Genomic DNA, 24,951 nt, shown 5'->3' with positions numbered 1-24,951 from the left:
GAGGGAGAACGAGGGTGACAGAGCTATAGCCACTAACTGCACAGCCATGCTCATAAACCACCCACATTACACTCTTGTCAAGTGAGGTGCCTTATCGTGTGTGTGGGGGACTACGTTCACATACTACTTGTAGGCGCTATAGTGAAAATAGCTCCACTTTTACATATACACAAATAGATAACCAATTTTGAAATGGAAAGTGCTCTCCTCTCTTAGTAAGAATATGGTGCCTGACAGACTATCTACAGTGACATGAGGAAGCTATTTGTTTATGTAGTGTCATTTTAGGTGCAGGGTTCAGAAACTTCATTTCTGAGAAAATGTGATTTCCTGTGTAGGAAATGACAGGACATGCTGGTTATTTAACATCCGTTTATCTGTCGTTAAGGATCATGAGGATCATTAACGATAATGACAATTTGGTGTCCTAATGGACCATAGGCATGGGCTGTTGTCCAAATTGGCCTAGCTTCCTTGAAAGTATAGGTGTTGGATAAGAGCATCTGCTAAATTACTCAAATGTAAACGTTAATATGGTCATTTAGTCCGTTTTTTTTCCTAAGTGACTAAATTCTAACAATTGACAATTCAATTGTATGTATACCCAGTATATTATGTGGACCATTTGTCAGGTGCAGAAGGTAAGAATAAGGGAGATAAACAAACAAGACAAGCATACTGAACGTGACCAAAACCAATACTGCCTGATGACTGAGGCTACTGAGGGCTAATTAAAGGGAGAGTAATCAAGGTGATGATGATGTCCAAATGTGCGTAATGATGGGGAGCAGGTGTGCGTAATGATGGTTGCCAGAACCGTGGTTAGTAGACCGGCGATGTCGAGCGCTGGAGCTGGGCTAAGAGTAGTCATGACAGTACCCCCCTGAAGGCGAGGAGCGGGCTGGTCCAGACGGTGGAGATGGAAATTCCGGATTTTGGGGTCCAGGATGTTGTCCGCCGGGACCCAACAGCGCTCCTCAGGGCCGTACCCCTCCCAGTCCACTAGGTACTGGAGCCAACCCCCATGACATCAGGAGTCTAGGAGGGACCAGACGGCATAGGCAGGGGTCCCATCGATGTCCAGGGGAGGCGGAGGGGTGTTGGGGGGGGCACCAGCCAGGGGAAAAGGAACCACCGGCTGAGGAGGGAAACATGAAAAGAGGGTGAGATCTGGTAGTTAACCTCCCTGGGCAAGGTGGGACGCTAGTCAACAGCCAGTGGAATCGCATGGCGCGAAATACAAATACCTCATAAATGCTATAACTTCAATTTCTCAAACATATGACTATTTTACACCATTTTATAGATACACCTCTCCTGAATCGAACCACGTTGTCCGATTTCAAAAAGGCTTTACAGCGAAAGCAAAACATTAGATTATGTTAGGAGAGTACATCAACAAAAACAACCACACAGCCATTTTCCTAGCAACTAGCATGCATCACAAATACCCAAAACACAGCTAAATGCAGCACTAACCTTTGACGATCTTCATCAGATGACACTCCTAGGACATCATGTTACACAATACATGCATTTATTGTTCTATCAAGTTCATATTTATATCCAAAAACAGCATTTTACAATGGCGTTGATGTTGAGAAAATCATTTTCCCTCCAATACCGCCAGTCAATCAGCACAAATAATAAATAATTACTATTCGAAACCATTGGTAAAATATTATATTGTCATTCAAAGAATTATAGATTAACATCTCGTGAACGCAACCGCATTGCCAGATTTAAAAATAACTTTACTGGGAAATCACACTTTGCAATAAACGAGGTCCTGTTCTCAGAAAAATAGGCTTGGCTATACAGACTAGGCGCCATGTTGGAGAGATCTAAAATCAAAAATACTATGTAAATATTCCCTTACCTTTGATTATCTTCATCAGAAGGCACTTCCAGAAATCCCAGGTCCATAACAAATGTATTTTTGTTCGAAAAAGCTCATAATTTATGTCCAAAAAGCTCCGTGTTGTTAGCGCGTCCTATAGGCTACTCAAAAACATGAACGTCGCCCGCCGGACTTGTCTTCACCAAAGAGGGAAAAAAATATATTTACGTTCGTTCAAACATTTCAAACTTTGTATAGCATAAATTATTAGGGTCTTTTTCAATCAGAACTTCAATAATATTCAAGGCGGACGATTGCATTCTCTTTTAACCTGTTGGGGGTAGGGGGCAGTATTGACACGGCCGGATAAAAAACGTACCCGATTTAATCTGGTTACTACTCCTGCCCAGTAACTAGAATATGCATATAATTATTGGCTTTGGATAGAAAACACCCTAAAGTTTCTAAAACTGTTTGAATGGTGTCTGTGAGTATAACAGAACTCATATGGCAGGCAAAAACCTGAGAAGATTCCTTACAGGAAGTGCCCTCTCTGACAAGATCTTGTTCTTCTTGTCTCTGTTTATTGAAGACTGAGGATCTTTGCTGTAACGTGACACTTCCTACGGCTCCCATAGGCTCTCAGAGCCCGGGAAAAAGCTGAATGATATCGAGGCAGCCCCAGGCTGAAACACATTATCGCTTTTGGCAAGTGGCCGATCAGAAGACAATGGGCTTAGGCGCGTGCACGAGTCGACCCCGTGCTTTATTTTCTTTCGTCTTTTTACCTAAACGCAGATTCCCGGTCGGAATATTATGGCATAAAAATTGATTTTAAACAGCGGTTGGCATGCTTCGAAGTACGGTAATGGAATATTTCGAATTTTTTTGTCACGAAATGCGTCGTGCGCGTGAACAAAACGCCGCTATTTGGATAAAACAATGGATTATTTGGGACCAAACCAACATTTGTCATTGAAGTAGAAGTCCTGGGAGTGCATTCTGACGAAGAACACCTAAGGTAATAAAATTTTTCTTATAGTAAATCTGACTTTGGTGAGTGCTAAACTTGCTGGGTGTCTAAATAGCTAGCCCTGTGATGCCGGGCTATCTACTCAGAATATTGCAAAATGTGCTTTCACCGAAAAGCTATTTTAAAATCGGACATATCGAGTGCATAGAGGAGTTCTGTATCTATAATTCTTAAAATAATTGTTATACTTTTTGTGAACGTTTATCGTGAGTAATTTAGTACATTTTTAGTAAATTCCTCCGGAAGTTTGCGGGGGGTATGCTAGTTCTGAACGTCACATGCTAATGTAAAAAGCTGGTTTTTGATATAAATATGAACTTGATTGAACAAAACATTCATGTATTGTATAACATAATGTCCTAGGTGTGTCATCTGATGAAGATCATCAAAGGTTAGTGCTGCATTTAGCTGTCTTCTGGGTTTTTGTGACATTATATGCTAGCTTGAAAAATGGGTGTCTGATTATTTCTGGCTGGGTACTCTGCTGACATAATCTAATGTTTTGGTTTCGTTGTAAAGCCTTTTTGAAATCGGACAGTGTGGTTAGATTAACGAGAGTCTTGTCTTTAAAATGGTGTAAAATAGTCATATGTTTGAGAAATTGAAGTAATAGCATTTCTAAGGTATTTGAATAACGCGCCACAGGATTCCACTGGCTGTTACGTAGGTGGGACCATTTCGTCCCGCCGACCCTAGAGAGGTTAAAACGTATTGGAACGAGAGTACCCAAACATGCACTCGCGCACCAGAGTAGTATTGGCCATCCGCTTATGACCAACGTTCCAAGTCTCTTGTTCGGTCAGTTTTCACAGTAGAAGACTCAAACCACTTTGTAAAGACTGGTGACATCTACTGGATGGCGTAGGAAGTGCTCAATTATTAATAAGTCCCTGTGTGTTTCAATGGCATAGGCTTAAAAGTAATTCAACACATCAGGTATCCACTTCCTGTCAAAATTTGTTTCAGGGTTTTGACTGCCATATGAGTTCTGTTATACTTACAGACATCATTCAAACAGTTTTAGAAAATTCAGAGTGTTTTCTATCCAAATCTGTTAATAATATGCATATCCTAGCCTACATATTTTTTTCAAAATTCTCAATACTGCCCCCTAGCCCCAACAGGTTAATGGGGTGTTGTAATCGATATGCTACCTCGTTGACCCTCCGGAGGACCTTGAAGGGCCCCACAAACCGGGGGCTCAGCTTCTGGCAGGGCAAACGGGAGGTTCCTGGTGGAGAGCCAGACGCGATCTCGAGGTCTCCAGATCTCCTGCTTGATCCTCTCACAAGATGCAATAGATGGTATAAAATATAGTATGTATATATGGGATGAGGATTGTATGTAAAGATTATTAAAATGTCATTATTAAAGTGACTAGTGATCTATTTATTGAAGTGGCTAATGATTTCAAGTCTGTATGTAGGCAGCAGCCTCTCTGTGTTAGTGACGGCTGTTTAACAGTCTGATTGCCTTGAGAAGCTATTTTTCAGTCTCTCGGTCCCAGCTTTGATGCACCTGTGCTGACCTCGCCTTCTGGATGGTAGCGGGATGAACAGGCAGTGGCTCAGGTGGTTGTTGTCCTTGATGATCTTTTTGGCTTTCCTGTGACAATGGGTGCTGTAGGTGTCCTGGAGGGCTGGTAGTTTGTCCCCGGTGATGCGTTGTGCAGACCGCACCACCCTCTGGAGAGCCCTGCGGTTGTGGACGGTGCAGTTGCCGTACCAGGCCGCGATACAGCCCGACAGGATTCTCTCAATTGTGCATCTGTAAAAGTTTGTAAGGGTTTTCGGTGCCAAGCCAAACTTCTTCAGCCTCCTGAGGTTGAAGAGTCGCTGTTGCGCTTTCTTCACCACACTATTTATGTGGGTGGACCATTTCAGTGGGTCCGTGATGTGTATGCCGAGGAACTTAAAATGTTCCACCTTCTGCGCTGCTGTCCCATCGATGTGGATAGGGGGGTGCTCCCTCTGCTTTTTCCTGAGGTCCACGATCATCTCGTTAGTTTTTTTGACGTTGAGTGAGAGGTTGTTTTCCTGACACCCTCACCAGTCTCGTTGTTGTTTGTGTTAAAGCCTACTACTGTTGTGTCGTCTGCAAACTTGATAATTGAGTTGGAGGCGTGCATGGCATGAACAGGGAGCAGTCATGGGTGAACAGGGAGTACAGGAGGGGGCTGAGCGAGCACCCTTGTGGGGCTCCAGTGTTGAAGATCAGCAAAGTGGGGATGTTGTTTCCTACCTTTACCACCTGGGGGTGGCCCTTCAGGAAATCCAGGACCCATTGCACAGGGTGGGGTTCAGACCCAGGGCCTCAGGCATTAAAAGGAGCTTGGAGGGTACTATGGTGTTGAATGCTGAGCTGTAGTCAATGAACAGCATTCTTACATGGGTATTCCTCTTGTCCAGATGGGATAGGGCAGTGTGATGGCGATTGCATCGTCTGTGAACCTGTTGGGGTGGTATGCAAATTGAAGTGGATCTAGTGTGGCAGGTAAGGTGGAGGTGATATGATCCTTGACTAGTCTCTCTCAAAGTACTTCATGATGACAGAGGTGAGTGCTGCAGGGCGATTAGTCATTTAGTTCAGTTACCTTTGCCTTCTTGGGTACAGGCACAATGGTGGCCATCTTGAAGTATCTGGGGACAGCAGACTGGGATAGAGAGAGATTGAATATGTCCATAACAACACAAGCCAGCTGTTCTGCAAATGCTCTGAGGATGCGGCTAGGGATGCCGTCTGGGCTAGCAGCCTTGCGAGGGTTAACACGTGTAATGTTCTTACTCACATCGGCCACGGAGAAGGAGAGGGAGAGCCGCAGTCCTTGGTAGAGGGCCACGTCGGTGGCACTGTATTATCCTCAAAGCAGGCAAAGGTGTTTAGTTTGTCTGTAATCAAGATGTCGGTGTCCGTGACATGGCAGTTTTTTTTGTAGTCCATGATTGCCTGTAGACCCTGCCACATACATCTCGTGTCTGAGTTGTTGAATTGCGTCTCCACTTTGTCCCTAAACCAACATTTCGCTTGTTTGCCTTGCGGAGGGAATAACTACACTGTTTGTATTTGGCCATATTCCCAGTCATCTTTCCATGGTTAAATGCAGTGGATCGCGCTTTCAGTTTTGCGCGAATGCCGCCATCTATCCACAGTTTCTGGTTAGGGTAGGTTTTAATAGTCACAGTGGGTACAACATCTCCAAATCACTTACTTATAAACTCACTCACCGAATCAGCATATAAATCAATATTATTCTCTGACGCTACCCAGAACATATCCCAGTACGCGTGACCAAAACAATTTTTAAGCGTGGATTCCGATTGGTCAGACCAGCGTTGAATAGTTCTTGTCACCGATACATCCTGTTTGAGTTTCTGCCTATAGGACGGGAGGAGCAAAATGGAGTCAGGTCCGTATGTACTCCAAGTTCCAGTGGTTGGTGAGGATGAGAAATCTGTCCTTGATGCCCTCCAGCCAGTGTCTCCACTCCTCTAATGCCAACTTCATCGCCAGGAGCTCCCGTTAGCGACGTCATAGTTCCTCTCTGCAGGAGACAGTTTCTTTGCGTAGTATGCACATGGATACAATTTCTGTGGGCTACCTTGGCGCTGGGACACGACGACCCCCACACCCACTTCTGAGGCGTCCACCACTAAGGGCAGCATAGGATCTGGGTGTTTCAGCAATGGGGCGGAGGTGAAATGGCCCTTCAGTAGGCAGAAGGCCTCATCGGCTGCAGGACTCTACACCAACTTACGTGGATCACCCTTGAGGAGAGGCAGTGGAGCTGAAGTTCTTAATGAAGCGGCGGTAGAAGTTGGCAAACCCCAAAAACCGTTGTAGCCCCTTTTACGGTGGTTGGGACTGGCTCAACCTTCCTTTCATCCATCATCACTCCCTGTGGCCTGATCCGGTATCCCAAGGACACTTTCACATACAGGCGGTTCTCCAAGAGGCGCCCAAGGACTACTCGGACGTGGGCGATGTGATCCTCTATGGTGGCCGAGTAGACCAGGATGTTGTCAATATACACAACCACCTGGCGCACGAGCATGGCCTGGAACACCTCGTTTACGAATGCCTGAAACACAGACGGAGCATTGGCTAATCCGTAAGGTATCACCTAGTACTCGTAGTGCCCAGACATCACGCTGAAGACCATTTTCCATTCATCCCGGATCAATTTGTAGGCACTCCACATGTCCAGTTTTGTAAAAAAAGAAAAGAAACGGGCCCCGCGAAGCTGTTCGATAGTGGCCGGCACCAATGGGAGAAGGTAGCGGTACTTGGTAGTGATGGAATTGAGGCCTCTAATTGATGCACGGACGTAGACCTCCATCCCTTTTGGTCACGAAGAAGAAGCCTGCCGACGAAAGGGAGGTGGATGGGCGGATGAAACCCTGTTGAGAGCCTCCTGGATGTACTCCTCCATGGCATCGGTTTCAGCCACCGACAGAGGGTAGATGCAGCTGTGCGGAGGCGCAGAGCCTGCAAGCAGGTCAATGGCACAGTCCCAGGGGTGATGAGGAGGGAGATGGGTGGCGTGGGTCTTGGGAGAAAACCTCCCAGAGATCCTGGTAACCCTCCAGGATGTCGGGCTGGAGGGCAACCACAGGGCTCTCAATTGAAGTGGAACCACAGTGTAAGGAAAAGCAGGTCTTCCGGCATCCAGGTTCCCAGGCGGTGATTTTCATCCTCTACCAGGAGATGGTAGGGTTATGACGTTGGTGCCACAGGAGGCTCCAACGTCATGACTTTGTGTACGGGTGGGGTGATGATGAGGAAGGAAGGCTTTTCTTGGTGCATGGGTGCTGGTGAGTGGTGCTGTGATATGCGTGATTGTACCAGATCCCACTGGTCGATTATCCAGGGCTTGGACCTGAAGAGGAGAGCAGAGTGGGTACGAGGTGATGTTCAGAGGGGAGGCAAGGGTCTGGTCAATGAAATTCCCTGCGGCACCGGAGTCCACTACGGCTGTAGAGACAACACGAGGGACAGCCAGCCAGTGAAATGGAAACCAGGGACCGTTTGGCAGAAAGCAATGATGATGGAATACTCACACCTCCTCCAGGAGACAGATGATCACGGGGCCGCTGCTCTGCCCCCTTGGACCCCGAGTTGGGACGCCGCTGAAGCTTGTGCCCCTCCTGGTCGCAATAGGATCAGAGGCCCAGCTGTTTCAGGTTACACTGCTCTGCTGCTGGGAGGTGTATGGCCCCTACCTATATGGGTTCAGGAGGAGGGGGGCACTGGCTCTCCCGAAGAAGGTTGACCAGGCACGCCAACTCTGTCTGGACCTCCTCGCGCAGTCCTCTTCGGAATAGGATGCGGAGCGCCGGCTCATTCCATTCGCTAGAGGCTGCTACGGTCCGGCAGGTGAAGTTGTACTCTGCAGCGGTCTGGGCACCCTGCCGGAGTTGGAGTAGTCACTCACCTCCCTCTCTGCCCTCCGGTGGGTGGTCAAAGACCGCCCTGAACAGAGCCATGAACCTCTCGTAGGAACCCAGCTCTTCCTCTCCCAGATGGCCGTAGCCCACTCCATCACCCGCCCGGTCAGCAGGGAAATGACCGTGGCAACGTTGGACCTCTCGGTGGTGGGGGCTCCCATCTGATGGGAGAAATAGAGGGAGCACTGGAGTAGGAAGCCACGACATTTGGATGGAGTCCCGTCATATTTGTCCGGGAGGGACAGTCGGGCATCGTTGACCTGGGCGGAGTGCTGGGTAGGCTGGGGGGGCTGGCTCGCTGGGATGACTCGTGGTAGGAGGCCCTCCTCTAGTTGGAGGTGAATCCTCTCGGGTGGTGTCGAGCCGCTGGAGGACCCGGAGGACCTCATCCATAGCCACACCCAGTTGTGCCAGCTGATTGTGGTGTTGGCGGAGTAGGTGTCCCTATTTACCGACGGTCTGGGAGATGTCTTTCTCTTCTGCTTCTTCCATATAGAGAGGCAGTATTCTGTAACGAATACACTGGGAGTCAGGAAGCAGGTGCAGAAGATGAGTTTAATGATAAGAATAAGGCAGATAAGCAAAACAGGAGACTGACTGAACGTGACCACAACCAATACTGCCTGAGGACTGAGGCTACTGAGGGCTAAATAAAGGGAGAGTAATCAAGGTGATGTTGAGGTCCAGGTGTGGGTAATGATGGGGAGCAGGTGTGCGTGATGATGGTTGCCAGAACCGGTGGTTAGTAGACCGGTCACGTCGAGTGCTGGAGTGGGGAGCAGGAGTAGCTATGGCACAATCAAACCCACAACCATAATGCACAAACCAGGCTCCAACCCAATGTTTCTCAGTCCATTCCTTGGGGACACCCTGAGTGAGCACATTTGTGTTATAGCCCCACACTAACACACCTGATTCTACTTATCAACTAATAGCAAGCACTTGAGTCATGTATAGTGCCTTCAGAAAGTATTCATTCCACTTGACTTATTCCACCTTGTGTTATGTTACAGCAATTACAGCTGTGAGTCTTTCTGGGTACGTCTCTAAGAGCTTTCCACACCTGGATTGTGCAACATTAGCCCATTATTATTTTCAAAATTCTTCAAGCTCTGTCAAATTGGTTGTTGATCATTGTTAGTCAACCATTTCAGATCTTGCTATAGATTTTCAAGTAGATTTAAGTCAAAACTGTAACTCAGCCACTCAGAAACATTCACTGCGTTCTTGGTAAGCAACTACAATGTAGATTTGGCCTTGTTGTTTTAGGTTATTGTCCTGCTGAAAGGTAAATGAGTATCGCAGTGTCTGGTGGAAAGCAGACTGAACCAGGTTTTCCTATAGGGTTTTGCCGTGCTTCAGTTTCTTTTGTATCCTGAAAAACTCCCCAGTCCTTAATGATTACAAGCATACCCATAACATGATGCAGTCACCACTATGATTGAAAATATGGAGAGTGGTACTCAGTAATGTGTTGTATTGGATTTTCCACAAACGTAACGCTTTGTATTCAGGACAAAAATGTATTGCTTTGCCAGATTGTTTGCTGTATTACTTTAATGCCTTGTTGCAAACAGGATGCATGTTTTGAAATATCTTTATTCTGTACAGGCTTCATTCTTTTCACTCTGTCAATTAAGTTAGTGTTGTGGAGTAACTACAATGTTGTTGATCCATCCTCAGTTTAACATTATATGGTATTGTGTGTAGGCCAGTGACAAAACATATGAATTTAATCAATTTTAAAATCAGGCTATAACACAAAGAAATGTGGAAAAAGTCAAAGGGTGTGAATACTTTCTAAAATATGCACCTCCCTGGAATGAGTTGAGAGACATTGCTCTAACCAACTAAGCCATATTTCCATCACCAACCACTGTACCCTCTTGGTGTTCCAATAGTGCTACAAGAGCTCCAAGGAGCAGATGCCGCTGTTGGACGTGAGCCTGCTGGGCTGCAGCGTGGTCTACAAGGAGAAGCAGCCCAAGAGGAAGGAGCACAAGCTGAAGATCATCCCCATGGGAGGAGAGGCCATCGTTCTGGGCCTGCAGAGCAAGGAGCAGACAGAGCAGTGGCTCAAGGTATAGGGACTGGAGATGTAGAGACTATTGGTGTGGGTTGGAGTCAGACTGCATTGTTGTCACCGCAGTGTTGGAGTCAATTCCATTTTAATTCAGTCAATTCAGGTAGTAAACAGAATTTCCAATTTACATTTTCACAATTTGCTTTTCAATGAGGAAAATTAGAATTTCTGTTTATTTCCTGAATTAAAATAGAATAAATCCCCAACCCTGATAGTTACAATAATGTCAATGATGATAATGGATTGGATTTATATATAGCTTTTTCAGATGCTTAGAAAAGGAAGGGGGCACATACCTATTGGTCTTGTTTCCTTGTCTCCCCCATCAGGTGATCCAGGAAATCAGCCCTAAACCAGCAGAGGGCTCTGAGATGCAGCACTTTGTGTCCGACTCCTCACGACTCATATGCACTAAGGTAGAACACCATCAATAGAACACAATTAATTTATTTACTGGTAGTTATGGCTATTGGGTGAGATTGGTTATAGTCTCTCATGGACAGACACACATAACATAACTGGTATCGTAGAGTATGTCAACAGACTGTGGGATGCGATGAATAACAAGGAACTTTGTTACGATGCTCAGATTTTTCATCACCGATCATTTGGTGTTCGCATCTTTAACATTTAACAAAGGAAAAGACATACAGTGCCTTCAGAAAGTGTTTATACCCCTTGACATATTCCACATTTTGTTGTTACAGCCTTAAAAATGGGTTAAATTGTATTTTTTCTTTTCTCACTTATATACATACACACAATACCCCATAATTAGAAAGTGAAAACATGCTTTTAGAAATGTTTGCAAATGTATTGAAAATGAAATACAGAAATATCTCATTCATTATTCACATACCTGAGTCTATACGCATAAGAATCACCTTTGGCAGTGATTACAGTTGTGATTCTTTCTGGGTAAATCTCTAAGAGCTTTGCACGCCTGGATAGTACAATATTGGCACTTTATTATTTTTAAAACACTTCAAGTTCTGTCAAGTTGGTTGTTGATCATTGCTAAGAAGCCATTTTCATGTCATGCCATAGATTTTCAAGTCGATTTAAGTCAGAACTGTACTAGGCCACTCAGGAACATTCATTGTCATCTTGGTAAGCAACTGCAGTGTATATTTGGCCTTGTGTTTTCGGTTATTGACCTGCTGAAAGGTGAATTTGTCTCTGTCTGTTGGAAAGCAGACTGAACCAGGTTTTCCTCTAGGATTTTGCCTGTGCTTAACTACATTCCGTTTCTTTGTTATCCTGAAAACCTCCCCAGTCCATGCTGATGACAAGCATACCCATAACATGATGCAGCCAACACCATGCTTGAAAACATGAAGACTGGTACTCAGTGATGTTATGTTGGATTTGCCCCAAATATAACGCTTTCTATTCAGGACATAAAGTTCATTTCTTTGCCACGTTTTTTGCAGTTTTACTTTAGTGCCTTATTGCAAACAGGTTGCATGTTTTAAAATGTTTTTATTCTGTACAGGCTTCCTACTTTTCACTCCTACTTTTCACTCATTTAGGTTAGTGTTGTACAGTAACTACAATGTTGTTGATCCATCCTCAGTTTTCTCCTATCACAAACTTTAAACGTTGCAACTGTTTAAAAGTCACCATTCGCCTCATGTGAAATCCCTGAGAGGTTTCCTTCCTCTCCGGCAACTGAATTAGAAAGGACGCCTGTATCTTTGTAGTGACTGGGTGTATTGATACACCATCCAAAGTGTAATTAATAACTTCACCATGCGCAAAGAGATATTATAAACTGGGTGGTTCAAGCCCTGAATGCTGATTGGCTGACAGCCATGGTATATCAGACCGTATACCACGGGTATGACAAAACATTTATTTTTGCTGCTCTAAACAACATTTAAGAGAAGTAAGCTTTTTGTGCATATTGAAAATGTCTGGGATCTTTTATTTCAGCTCTTGAAACATGGGACCAACACTTTACATGTTGCATTTATATTTTTGTTCAGTGTAGAAATTAGGCACCTTGGGGGTTTGTGGTTTTTACCCATCTACCAATAGGTGCCCTTCTTGGAAAAATATCCATGGTCTTTGTGGTTGATTCTGTGTTTGAAATTAACTGCTTGACTGTGGGACCTTACAGATAATTGTATGTGTGGAGTACAGAGATGAGGTAGTTATTAAAAAATAATGTTAAACACTTATATTGCACAAAGAGTGAGTAAATGCAATGTATTACGTGAATTATTAAGCACATTTTTACTACTGAATGTATTTAGTCTTGCCATAACAAGAGGTTGAATACTTATTGACTCATGACATTTCAGCTTTTCATTTTTAATGAATTTGTAACAACAACAAAAAATGGTGAAAACAATTCCACTTTCACGTTATGGAGTATTGTGTGTAGGCGAGTGGAAAACAAAATCTAAATTTAATCAATTTTAAATTCAGGTTGTAACAACAAAATGTGGAAAAAGTCAAGGGGTGTGAATACTTGCAAGTAAATTGCAAATAGAGGGGGCTGGAGCTTCCACCCTGCTTCCGCTCCACGTTCTAATATATTTTCTAACACGTCTACCCCCAGAACTTAACAAGCAACTGATTCAATTACGTAATATTTTAGTTCTGAGATTAGATTGGTTATAACTTGGTTATATGTTAAAGTTCCAAAGCTGCTGTCAAACAAGGTTTTATCTGACTAGTGTAAGTTCAAGTAACTATTTCATAATGGGGTTTCAATAGGGAACACGGGACATGCTATCTGATCCCTTGTTGCTGGGAGCTTGTAGAAAGGGCCTGATTGAATCAGATGACGTTAGTGCTGGGCTCGAACAAAAATGCCCACACCTTGGGGGTCCGGCAGGAATGGATTGAAAAACACAATCAATTGTCAATCATGCTTCACAAGAGTTGTGTACAATTGTTTATGTTTGAGTAGAGTCCATGTGTGTACGGTAAGTGTGTGTGTGATTAAGTTGTGTGTGTGTATAGTAAATGTGTGTGTGTGGTGGTCTCTATACGCAGGGGGAGCTCAGTGAGAGGTACTCAGTTGCTTCTGAAAGTGGCAGCAGCACAGACAGCCACGCTGAGACCCTTGAAACTAAAGATGGTGAGTAACGTCTCAGCTCTGATCCTCACCAATTATAGGGAAGTTGCCACTAGAGGCTTGGGGTTAGGATTGGGGGAGAAGAAGCTGATCCATCCTAGATCTGTAACAAGGGAACGCTTCCCCCCCAGAGTGATCCTAACTGGAGGAGTTCTCTGATAATCATGTTAAGTTTTTGGGGGATTACTCAAACATGGGTTAATTTAACCATAGTTGGGTTTTTATTCACTTTCATGCTGGGTTGACCCAGCAGCTGGGTCTTTTTTAATGCAATCCATAGGTTATTTTTAGGAGGTGTGGCCTATTAGGGGAATTGTTTCATATAGTTATTTTTGGCCACCCGTGACAATACATGTCATTCTTGTTCATCATGTTAAGTTTGTGCAATGCAAATATACATTTTCATAGAATAGTTCCATTTTTTTTTATTAATAACATTGAAATTTACATTATTGTAACAAAGTGGTAACTATCCCAACATTGGGCTATGCATAGGCTCTTGAAGAACCCATTAAAGCTACAAAAGTATCAGTGTTCAACCTTAACATGTGATAACAATACAACAGAACAGATGAACCAGAATGACATTTATAATCATGGGTGGCCAAAAACAACTATCTGAAAGCCACGCCCCTACTAAGCCACGCCTCCAGTCTTCTGATCTGAGCTGCTGGATCATATCTCAAGAACCCAGTATCAGTAACCCAGCCTCAACAACCCAACCTTGCTCTTTTAAAGAAAATAACCCAACTAATTGACCCAATGCCTGCAACCCAGTAACCCACAGTAAAGATAATGTTACTAACTGTCAATTATAAAGTAAAGTAGCTTGGTTTCCATCCAATTGTTGAGAGATTGTAATGTGAATATTCTAAAATCCACATAAAAACAAATTTCCCCACGTTTAGTTTTTTTGCCCTAGCACTACACAGCTGATTCAAATAATGAAAGCTTGATGATGAGTTGTTTATTTGAATCAGCTGTGTAATGCTAGGGCAAAAATCTAAATATGCACCCAGGGGGTGCCCCAGGACAGAGTTTGGGAAACCGTGCTCGCAGATACAGTGCAGGTATAGCCTAATACATGATGAGATTATTATGAATCAAAGAGCAAGATTTTTATTTGTCAAACGGTAGCCAAGCATTGATCATCATGTCACCAGAATAAGACCCTCAATATTTATTGGAAAGGAGCTTGAAGCTCATCACCCTGCACTTTCACCACCCTGTGAAGTTCATCATCATTTATTTAACCTAGTAAACTGCATGCTTTCCCGAGTCTCAGTGAAAAGACCACACAACATATCATGGTGTGACTCCAAGTTGATGATGGTTATTATATCAATATTTGCATGATGGTTATTGGTTATTTCTCGCATAATTAATTTTCCATACACAAAAAGAGCCCACCTTGTCTAGCGTATTTTGTTTTGTCGACATTCGGAAAGTTTTCTGCCAAATTTGCTGTTTCCATCAGGCCTGTTGCAACATTTTTTATCCGACATGTACTTTACTCGCATAAAAAGGTTCGATGTAAACCTGATTAAAGTAGCTAAGTACTTTCTTGAGCCAATCGATTTTGGGAGATTGACGATTATGAATATATAAATATACTCTTAACACAATTTACAGTGTAGCATGCATATTTTGTCTAGTACACTCTGAACGGTAGGTGACATTTTTTGTAAGAGTAACTCTTCAGTTATGTTTCACTCGAGGTGTTATCGTAAGTTTTACTTTTGAGTTACCGGAAAACTTCAATTAAACACAGTCTCAAATAGCTGGCTGTAACTTTTAATAGCCGGTCAACCGCACACATTTCAGCAAATAAACACCTGTTTCAAATAATCTTAGGGTCTAAATGAATTGCTTATGAGGTTACCATGAATTACCATATTTTTTTAAATGAGGTTTAATGTTTGATTTGCTACATTAAATAATTCAGTAATTGAAACAAATTATGGCAATCATCCATTTTTATCACCAATACGAAACTGATAGCCATTGGCTGCTAACAGCTAACTGTCAAGCACAAAAACAGTCAACAACTTCGGGAGTACAGAACCGCCAGAAATTGTCTGATCGCCCTCTAGTGGCCAAAGTATGAAAATGCCGAAATGCACTGTTTTAGAGGACAATAATTATTCTGTCAAGGAAAAGTTTATTTTTTATTGTTTTAGAGGCAATAATAACACGTTAGGGCAGGAAATGAAGAAATGTATTAACATTTTGGAAGTGAACGTTGGAATTAAACAATTACCTATGCGAATGAAATAAGACGCCTGGCTCAAATAGAAGCCTGTCTCTCAGCGCCTGTTGTGTTCAGTGATTTAAGCAAATAAATGCCCGGGCTATTAATTTAAGTTTTACGTTATGTTTCCATGATTAGACTGAGGACAACACAGTAACTGTCACTACTAAGGGTTTAAAGTACGGGAATTTTAGAATGGTAAATTTCTAATTGGTTGTTATTGGTTTCAGTCACCTTCTTAGTAAGTGATTTGAGAGAATATAGCAGTCTTGTGGATGAACTTGCGTCACTCCCATTGACATCAATCCAACCACATAATGTAATGCTCTGCTTAACTTTGTTCTTGATTGTTTACAGAAGTCTCTTGGTTTAGAACCTTTTTCTGCCTTCATCCTTTACAGTGAAGAAGAAATACAGTGCAGGCCTGAAGTTCAGTAACTTAATGAACATTGGCAAGAAGAAGACCTCTTCCTTAGACAGTCCGGAGAAATGTGTCGACACCTCAGGTGAGTGGAGATGGCCTATAGAGCTAGGCAAATCAGCCATTACCCTGTTAACATACAGTACAGCCAAAGTCACTGGAAATGATTCAAACAAACCGCAATGCAGTGCGATGTCTGCACATTGCGGTTTGAATCCAGACCGATCTCTTTTTCACTTTCTTTTTCTTGTCTCCTTATTCACCTGCTCTTTGTCTTTGGCATCCCGTCTTCTCTATCTGGCCTTAACTTTCCTTTCCCCTCCTTCTTTCCTTTCAATTTGTTGAACTTTATTGGCATGAAATGACATTTTACCAGCGGTGGCTGAAGATATCGGCGGATGGGCTCAATGTAATGGCTGCAATGAAAGCAATGGAACAGTATCAAACACATGGAAACCACATGGAAACCATGTGTTTTATGTGTTTGATACATTTCCATCTATTCTATTCCAGTGATTACGATGACCCCATTCTCCTATACCTCTACCCGCCAGCCTCCTCTAAATCTTACATTGTCAAAGCAAACAGAGGCCTGTTTGCAACCAAGAGGCAGAACTTTACGCGCAGCTGTGTATAAGCACTGGATTTCTTAAAACACTACTAACAGGAGATTATATGCACCTGCATGTTAAAACAAAATTGTTTGTGACTGAAAACCCAGACTAAACCAGCAGATCAGGTGATCTCATGTTGTTACCGTGTCAAGCGAGTCTGATACCAGACAGCTGTGTCTAGGTTCTCTACTCCTGCCCCACAAAAAGTATTGACCTATCGGTAACATTGAAAATCGCAAGGCTGGTAATTCATAATAAATACTTATTGCATTTTCATACAAACATTTAATCTTGAATTTCAACTTAATTAGAATATAATTTGTGTCATTTGAAATACCTTTATCAGACTATGATTTCATGAAAACAGAGATATTAACTGAATCATGATTGGCTGTTTATGGTTTCAAATTTTAGATGTGGACAGTTCAGAGATTTATTTTTCGACCCTTGATAAGAAATTACCATACAAGTTGTTATTAATGTATTACATGAATTGGAAATGAAAAATGAAGTACACCAATATGAGTTTTCCATTCATAAAAATGTGCAAGATAAATTGCCATCGTAGATTTGCCGTGGTTGTAATGTAGACGCTGGGAGTTGGGATGCAAGTCCAGGTGGTGAGTTTAATAATAAACTAAACATGGAACAATACAAGAAACAAGAGTAGCATAAGGACATGAAACAACATCAATACTGCCTGGGAGGAATCAGACTTGTGGAGGTCTACCATTTTTTTTCGGAGGTCTTGGCTGATTTCTTTTGATTTTCCCATGATGTCAAGCAAAGAGGCACTGAGTTTGAAGGTAGGCCTTGAAACACATCCACAGGTACACCTTCAGTTGACTCAAATGATGTCAATTAGCCTATCAGAAGCTTCTAAAGCAATGACATCATTTTCTGGAATTTTCCAAGCTGTTTAAAAGCAAAGTCAACTTAGTGTATGTAAACTTCTGACCCACTGGAATTGTGATTAAGTGAAATAATCTGTCTGTAAACAATTGTTGGAAAAATGACTTGTGTCATGCACAAAGTAGATGTCCTAACCGACTTGCCAAAAAAATAAAAAATGCATTAAATTAAATGTATGAAATGTATGCATTCACTACTGTAAGTCGCTCTGGATAAGAGTGTCGGCTAAATGACTAAAATGTAAAATGTAAATTTATAATTTGTTAACAAGAAATTTGTGGAGTGGTTGAAAAACGAGTTTTCCTGACTCCAACCTAAGTGTATGTAAACTTGCGACTTCAACTGTAGATAACTCACTCTTAATCTTCTCAAAGAGTAGGGTTTGTTTGTACCAATGATAATATCCACTAGAGCTTGAAAATATTTTGAAAAATGTTGGCAGCAACCAGGACTTAAAGTAAACACACATCCGCTTTACAGAGTGGTAATACATTGGCCAATAGTGGTTGCAATTGAGATCAGCTTTGCTTTGTGATCTTAGCGCGTATTGATGGTTTAACGAGAGATCATCCTGCGGGGATATTGTGACCAATGCTGGTTGCAATAGACCCTTAAGAACTTATTAAATGTATTATGACGGAAACTATAATATATAATGAATGATCACAATTAGTTCAACAGCCGTGGCCAAAAGTTTTGAGAATGAAACAAGTATTCATTTCCACAGTTTGCTGCTTCAGTGTCTTTAAATATTTTTGTCAGATGTTACTCTGGAATACTGAAGTATAATTACAAGCATTTCATAAGTGTCAAAGGATTTTATTGACAATTACATGAAGTTGATGAAAATAGTCAATATTTGCAGTGTTGACCCTTCTTTTTCAAGACCTCTGCAATCCTCCCTGGCATGCTGTCAATTAACTTCTGGGCCACATCCTGACTGATGGCAGCCCATTCTTGCATAATCAATGCTTGGAGTTTGTCAGAATGTGTGGGTTTTTGTTTGTCCACCCGCCTCTTGAGGATTGACCACAAGTTCTCAATGGGATTAAGGTCTGGGGAGTTTCCTGGCAATGGATCCAAAATATCGATGTTTTGTTCCCCGAGCCACTTAGTTATCACTTTTGCCTTATGGCAAGGTGCTCCATCATGCTGGAAAAGGCATTGTTCGTCACCAAACTGTTCCTGGATGGTTGGGAGAAGTTGCTCTAGGAGGATGTGTTGGTACCATTCTTTATTCATGGCTGTGTTCTTAGGCAAAATTGTGAGTGAGCCCACTCCCCTGGCTGAGAAGCAACCCCACACATGAATGGTCTCAGGATGCTTTACTGTTGGCATGACACAGGACTGATGGTAGCGCTCACCTTCTCCGGACAAGCTTTTTTCCACCCTCAGCAATCCAATCCCTGTACCTTTTGAAGAATATCAGTCTGTCCCTGATGTTTTTCTTGGAAAGAAGTGGCTTCTTTGCTGCCCTTGAAACCAGGCCATCCTCCAAAAGTCTTTGCCTCCCTGTGCGTGCAGATGCACTCACACCTGCCTGCTGCCATTCCTGAGCAAGCTCTGTACTGGTGGTGCCCCGATCCCGCAGCTGAATCAACTTTAGGAGACGGTCCTGGAGCTTGCTGGACTTTCTTGGGCGCCCTGAAGCCTTCTTCACAACAATTGAACCGCTCTCCTTGAAGTTCTTCATGATCTGATAAAGGTTGATTTTTTTTTTGCACCACTAGGTGCAATCTTACTGGCAGCAATATCCTTGCCTGTGAAGCCCTTTTTGTGCAAAGCAATGATGATGGCACGTGTTTCCTTTCAGGTAACCATGGTTGACAGGGAAAGAACAATGATTCCAAGCACCACCCTCCTTTTGAAGCTTCCAGTCTGTTATTCGAACTCAATCAGCATGATCTCCAGCCTTGTCCTCGTCAACACTCACACCTGTGTTAACGAGAGAATCCCTGACATGATGTCAGCTGGTCATTTTGTGGCAGGGCTGAAATGCAGTGGAAATGTTTTTTGGGGGATTCAGTTAATTTGCATGGCAAAGAGGGACTTTGCAATTAATTGCAATTCATCTGATCACTCTTCATAACATTCTGGAGTATATGCAAATTGCCATCATATAAACTGAGGCAGGAGACTTTGTGAAAATGTATATTTGTGTCATTCTCAAAACTTTTGGCCATAACTGTACAGTACAGTAATTACAGGGATAACAAGTTCTGTCTTTCACCCTTTCTTTCTCACAATCTCCCCCTCTCTCTCTGTCCCTCACCACACAATAATTCAATTTATTTCAATTCAGTCGACTTCATTGATATGGCAACAAGTTAAACTTACATTGACAAAGTAAACGTATAGCAATATGATCTCTCTCTCAGGTTACCTCAACGTGCTGGTAAACAGTCATTGGAGGAGCCACTGGTGTCTGATAAAAAATGGGCAGCTGTGGTTTTACCAGGACAAGGGCAAGACTAAAGTGTCCCAGCAGCCTGTGCCTCTGGAGGGATGCATGGTCCTGCCAGACCCCAGCCCTGAGCACCTCTACTCCTTCCGGATCCAGATGGATGGGGCACAGCTAGCCACGCTAGAGGTAGGGAGGGGGAGGGGGGGGGGGGGGGGGGGGGTAGGCAGGCATGGGGGAAGGTAGGCGCTATAGATCCGAACTTGGGAAATTGTTGTATCAGTTATCACCATAAAAAAGACCCGTATCAATGAAAACACATGATCAAAAACACATACTAACTCACATAAGTCATTGCATGTTAAATAGAAAATTACAACAAAAACACACATCTTTAGCCTTGACACTGGATTATTGCATGTTGTACCATTCCATATAAGCATTAATTCTACGGAAATCAGTAATCAAGAAAGCTCTCGTAAAAGCCCTTTACTAAGTCCCTAGTACAGCAGAAGCTGACCTCATATAAGAACCTGGCCCCTGTCCCTCTCCGAAATACTTACTGAGAACAGTTCCCATTCTGGAAACGCACGCACGCCACGCACACACCAACCCCACCCACCAGACACATGGCACCTAGTGCAAAAAACACATACTAGCATTCCTAACACTGAGACTGTGCTGATGGTACAGTGCTCCTCCCAAGAACACTAAACACTTCAATTGTACTGTCTGACACACTACAAAGTCTGGGCCAATTGTACTGTCTGATACACACTACAAAGTCTGGCCCAGAGGAGTAAAGGGGAGGTGTGTGTGGGTTGGTTCTTCTATCCTTGTTCGGACTTAAAATCCCCCAAAATCCCCACAAGGATAGTAAAACAAGGAAAATTCTCCCTCGTGGGGACATCACCCATGTCCCCATGAGGACACAGGCTATTTTAAGTTTAAGGGTTTGGTTTAGGGAAAATAGGATTTTGAATGGAAATACATTCTAGGTCCCCACAAGGATAGAAGAACATGACCCGTGTGTGCGTGCGTGTGCGCGTGTGTGTGTGTGTTTTTGTTTAACTATCCTTTTGGGTACCAGAATTTCTCACAAGGATAGTATTTTAGGCTTGGAGGTTAGGTTTAGGGTTACAATTAGGGTTAGGTTTAGAATTGGGGTTAAGGTTAGGTATAGTTTTAGGGTTAGGGGTTACAGTTAAGGTTAGGTTAGGTTAGGGTTAAGAAAAAAAGATTTTGGATGGGAATCAATTATTTGGTCCCCACGAAGATAGCAATACAAAACTGTGTGTGTAGGGGAGGTAGTGGATGTACTGGGATTTGTGAGCAAGAGGAACTCCCCTTTTTTTATTTAAGCTTCAGCACCACCTTGCTTTGGGGCTCCCGAGTGGCGCAGCGGTCTAAGGCACTGCATCTCAGCGCTAGAGGCGTCACTACAGACCCTGGTTCAATTCCAGGCTGTATCACAACCGGCCGTGATTGGGAATCCCATAGGGCAGTGCACAATTGGCCCAGCGTTGTTAAGGTTTGGCCGGGTTAGGCCCGTCATTGTAAATAAGAATTTGTTCTTAACTGACTTGCCTAGTTAAATAAAGGTTAAATAAAACAATTGTGCTGTTATGGTCAATGAAATTCCTTTTTTAGTTTTATTTCATGGACTTTAAAATGAAATAAATGTGCTGCAGAAAACTGATAATCAACTACCGGTAATTTCCTGTGAAGGGATATTTTTCTTTTTAGGGTGATGAAGCTGATGATGCCACTCTTCAGACTAAAGCCTTCACATGACTGCCACCTGTTGGTTCATCTACGTAATAGGCAACTTAATTTTTATGTTATAATCAAGGCTGTGTTTTCAAAATGCTCTCCGCTCCTCTTTCCCCTCTTTCCCCTCCTCTCCCTCTCCTCTTCTGTCCTTACCGCTCCCATTCCTCCCCTCTTCCCTTGTTCTCTCCTCTATGGTGCTTTCCACTCCCAGGCCAAGTCGTCAGCTGATATGGGTCACTGGCTGGGTCTTCTGCTATCTCAGACTGGGACTAAGACAGACCCTGAAGAACTCACCTATGACTATGTCAACTCTGAGAGGATCTCCAGCATAGTCAATGCAGCCAAGACCTCCTTGTAGTTAGTTAATTCATCACAGTTGTGTGTGTGTGTGTGTGTGTGTGTGTGTGTGTGTGTGTGTGTGTGTGTGTGTGTGTGTGTGTGTGGTTAGCTGTACAGAACTGTGTGTGAGAGAGAGAGCTTATACAGTAATATGTGTGTGTATTCTTCAGTCTGATGCAGGGGAGGTACTCAGAGCCTAGCACCTACAAAGACAGCCTTTCCTCGCCCCCCCACGGTTCAGATGACATTTATGACGATGTGGCTTCTATAGAGGGCGAACTAGAGGTGAGCTCACCGCATCAATACAACAACAAATTCAAGAGTACACACAGTTTGTACCACTGATGCACAACCCATTTGACACAACAGCACAATGTCTGCACAGAAAAGGTCACACAACGTTTGTTGTGACACACAGCACAATGTTTGTGTAAACATTTGTGTGCAGACAAACTCACCATTGTATGACAGAAATATCTGTGTCCAATGTGTTGTACATCAGTTGTGTAACCTGAGTGTGTATGGGGTGTGTATAACTGAGTGTGTATAGCTTCTTGCTCTTTCAGGTTGTACTCTAGTTTGGAGTGCAGAGAGCTAAGGGAAACATAATGTATCTCTGAGTGTGTTGATACGTGCTACATTTGCTCACAGCAAATTGGCCAGTGTTAACTAGTGTTGATTTTTCAGTATGACATTTCTAGTGTTGATTCAAATCAAATTGTATTAGTTACCTGCTCCGAATACAACAGGTGAACCTTACAGTGAAATGCTTAACAATGGGCCCCTAACCAACAATGCAGTTAAAAAAAAAAAAAAAGGATCAAGAATAAGATAAGAATAATTAAAGAGCAGCAGTAAAATAACAATAGCGAGACTATATACAGGGGGGTACCGGTACAGAGTCAATGTGCGGGGGCAACGGTTAGTTGAGGTAATATGTACATGTAGGTAGAGTTATTAAAGTGACGATGCATAGATGATAACAACAGAGAGTAGCAGCGGTGTAAAAGAAGGAGCGGCGGGGGGGCAATGCAAATAGTCTGGGTAGCCATTTTATTAGGTGTTCAGGAGTCTTATGGCTTGGGGGTAGAAGCTGTTTAGAAGCCTCTTGGACCTAGACTTGGCGCTCCGGTACCGCTTGCCGTGCGGTAGCAGAGAGAACAGTCTATGACTAGGGTGGCTGGAGTCTTTGACAATTTTTAGGGCCTTCCTCTGACACCGCCTGGTATAGAGGTTCTGGATGGCAGGAAGCTTAGTCCCAGTGATGTACTGGGCCGTTCGCACTACCCTATGTAGTACCTTGCGGTCGGAGGCCGAGCAGTTGCCATACCAAAACTACGGCCATCATTATCATATTTCCCCTCATGCTCTTTTGCTGGTTGATTTTTGAATATTTTATTTCAATATTTATGTTTTTACATGATTGATGAATTAATAGGCTATTGTTTGCGAACTGCATCAGCCACCCAAACGATTCGTTCTCAAGTTTGAGTGTTGAGCAGAGACAGACTGAGTATGTTTTGGTTCTACAAAGCAGTGTCCATCGATAACATTCAATAATAAATTGATTGCGTTCATTCTTGGACCATACGGTCATTTATCAGTTCTAAACGAGTATTTTTCTTCTTTGTGCTGCACATGATGGACGGTGGCGGAGCATGTCTCCGGAGTAGCGCGTATTAATCCTGCTGTAGAATTCATTGCGGCAAGCAGGTCAAACGAACGATTAAAATGAACGGGTTACTAAGAAAAATGTATCATGACTCTCGAGTCAGTAAAAGGAGTTGTTCAAAAATAACGAATTGTTCACAATCTGCACATCACTAATATCTTAGTCTTCCCAACCTGGAAGTCATTCTGAATGCAGGTTGCGGGTGAAATTAAATTCAAAATGTTGGATATCCCCACTCTGCTGGATTCCAATAGGAATTACACATCACTTTGTAAGTCATTATAATGTGAGTTTCAGGCCTAAAAACCATGAGTTTCAGGCTACTGTATTAGGGTAAAACTCAGCCCTCAGAATCAAATCAAATCAAAGTTTATTTGTCACGACCTTACAGTGAAATGCTTACTTACAGGCTCTAACCAATAGTGCAAAAAAAGGTATTAGGTGAACAATAGGTAAGTAAAGAAATAAAACAACAGTAAAAAGAGACGCTATATACAGTAGCGAGGCTATAAAAGTAGTGAGGCCACATACAGACACCGGTTAGTCAGGCTGATTGAGGTAGTATGTACATGTAGATATGGTTAAAGTGACTATGCATATATGATGAACAGAGAGTAGCGTAAAAGAGGGGTTGGCGGGTGGTGGGTGGCGGGACACAATGCAGATAGCCGGTCAGCCAATTTGCGGGAGCACTGGTTGGTCAGCCCAATTGAGGTAGTATGTACATTAATGTATAGTTAAAGTGACTATGCATATATGATAAACAGAGAGTAGCAGCAGTGTAAAAATAGGGGTTGGGGGGCACACAATGCAAATAGTCCAGGTAGCCATTTGATTACCTGTTCAGGAGTCTTATGACTTGGGGGTAAATACTGTTGAGAAGCCTTTTTGTCCTAGACTTGGCACTCCGGTACCGCTTGCCATGCGGTAGTAGAGAGAACAGTCTATGACTGGGGTGACTGGGGTCTTTGACAATTTTTAGGGCCTTCCTGTCACGTCCTGACCCTAGTAAGATGTAATTTTCTATAGTAGGGCAGGGCGTGACAGGGGGGTGTTTTTGGGCTGATCTATGTTTTCTAG

At 43.0% G+C, this 24,951-nt stretch overlaps 1 protein-coding gene across 2 annotated transcripts in view; it reads left to right on the top strand.

Annotated features, from left to right (window-relative positions):
* afap1l2 (actin filament associated protein 1 like 2) overlaps window positions 1-24,951 on the top strand; it is a 178,547-nt gene that overhangs the window by 114,848 nt on the left and 38,748 nt on the right. Inside the window, exons 7-13 of one of the 2 annotated variants that reach the window (XM_045702610.2) lie at window positions 10,219-10,398; window positions 10,730-10,816; window positions 13,407-13,491; window positions 16,141-16,245; window positions 20,065-20,276; window positions 22,072-22,214; window positions 22,370-22,484. In XM_045702610.2, coding sequence (XP_045558566.1) covers window positions 10,219-10,398; window positions 10,730-10,816; window positions 13,407-13,491; window positions 16,141-16,245; window positions 20,065-20,276; window positions 22,072-22,214; window positions 22,370-22,484 — 927 coding nt within the window. Of the gene's footprint in view, window positions 1-10,218; window positions 10,399-10,729; window positions 10,817-13,406; window positions 13,492-16,140; window positions 16,246-20,064; window positions 20,277-22,071; window positions 22,218-22,369; window positions 22,485-24,951 lie in introns of both variants that reach the window. The other variant, XM_014159299.3, reaches the window with a different exon arrangement.

This window comes from Salmo salar, chromosome 19 (genome assembly GCF_965601325.2).
Source record: "Salmo salar chromosome 19, fSalSal1, whole genome shotgun sequence".
Taxonomy (NCBI): domain Eukaryota; kingdom Metazoa; phylum Chordata; class Actinopteri; order Salmoniformes; family Salmonidae; genus Salmo; species Salmo salar.
Note: the sequence above shows the minus strand (reverse complement) of the source record. Positions and strands in the feature narration are given on the sequence as shown.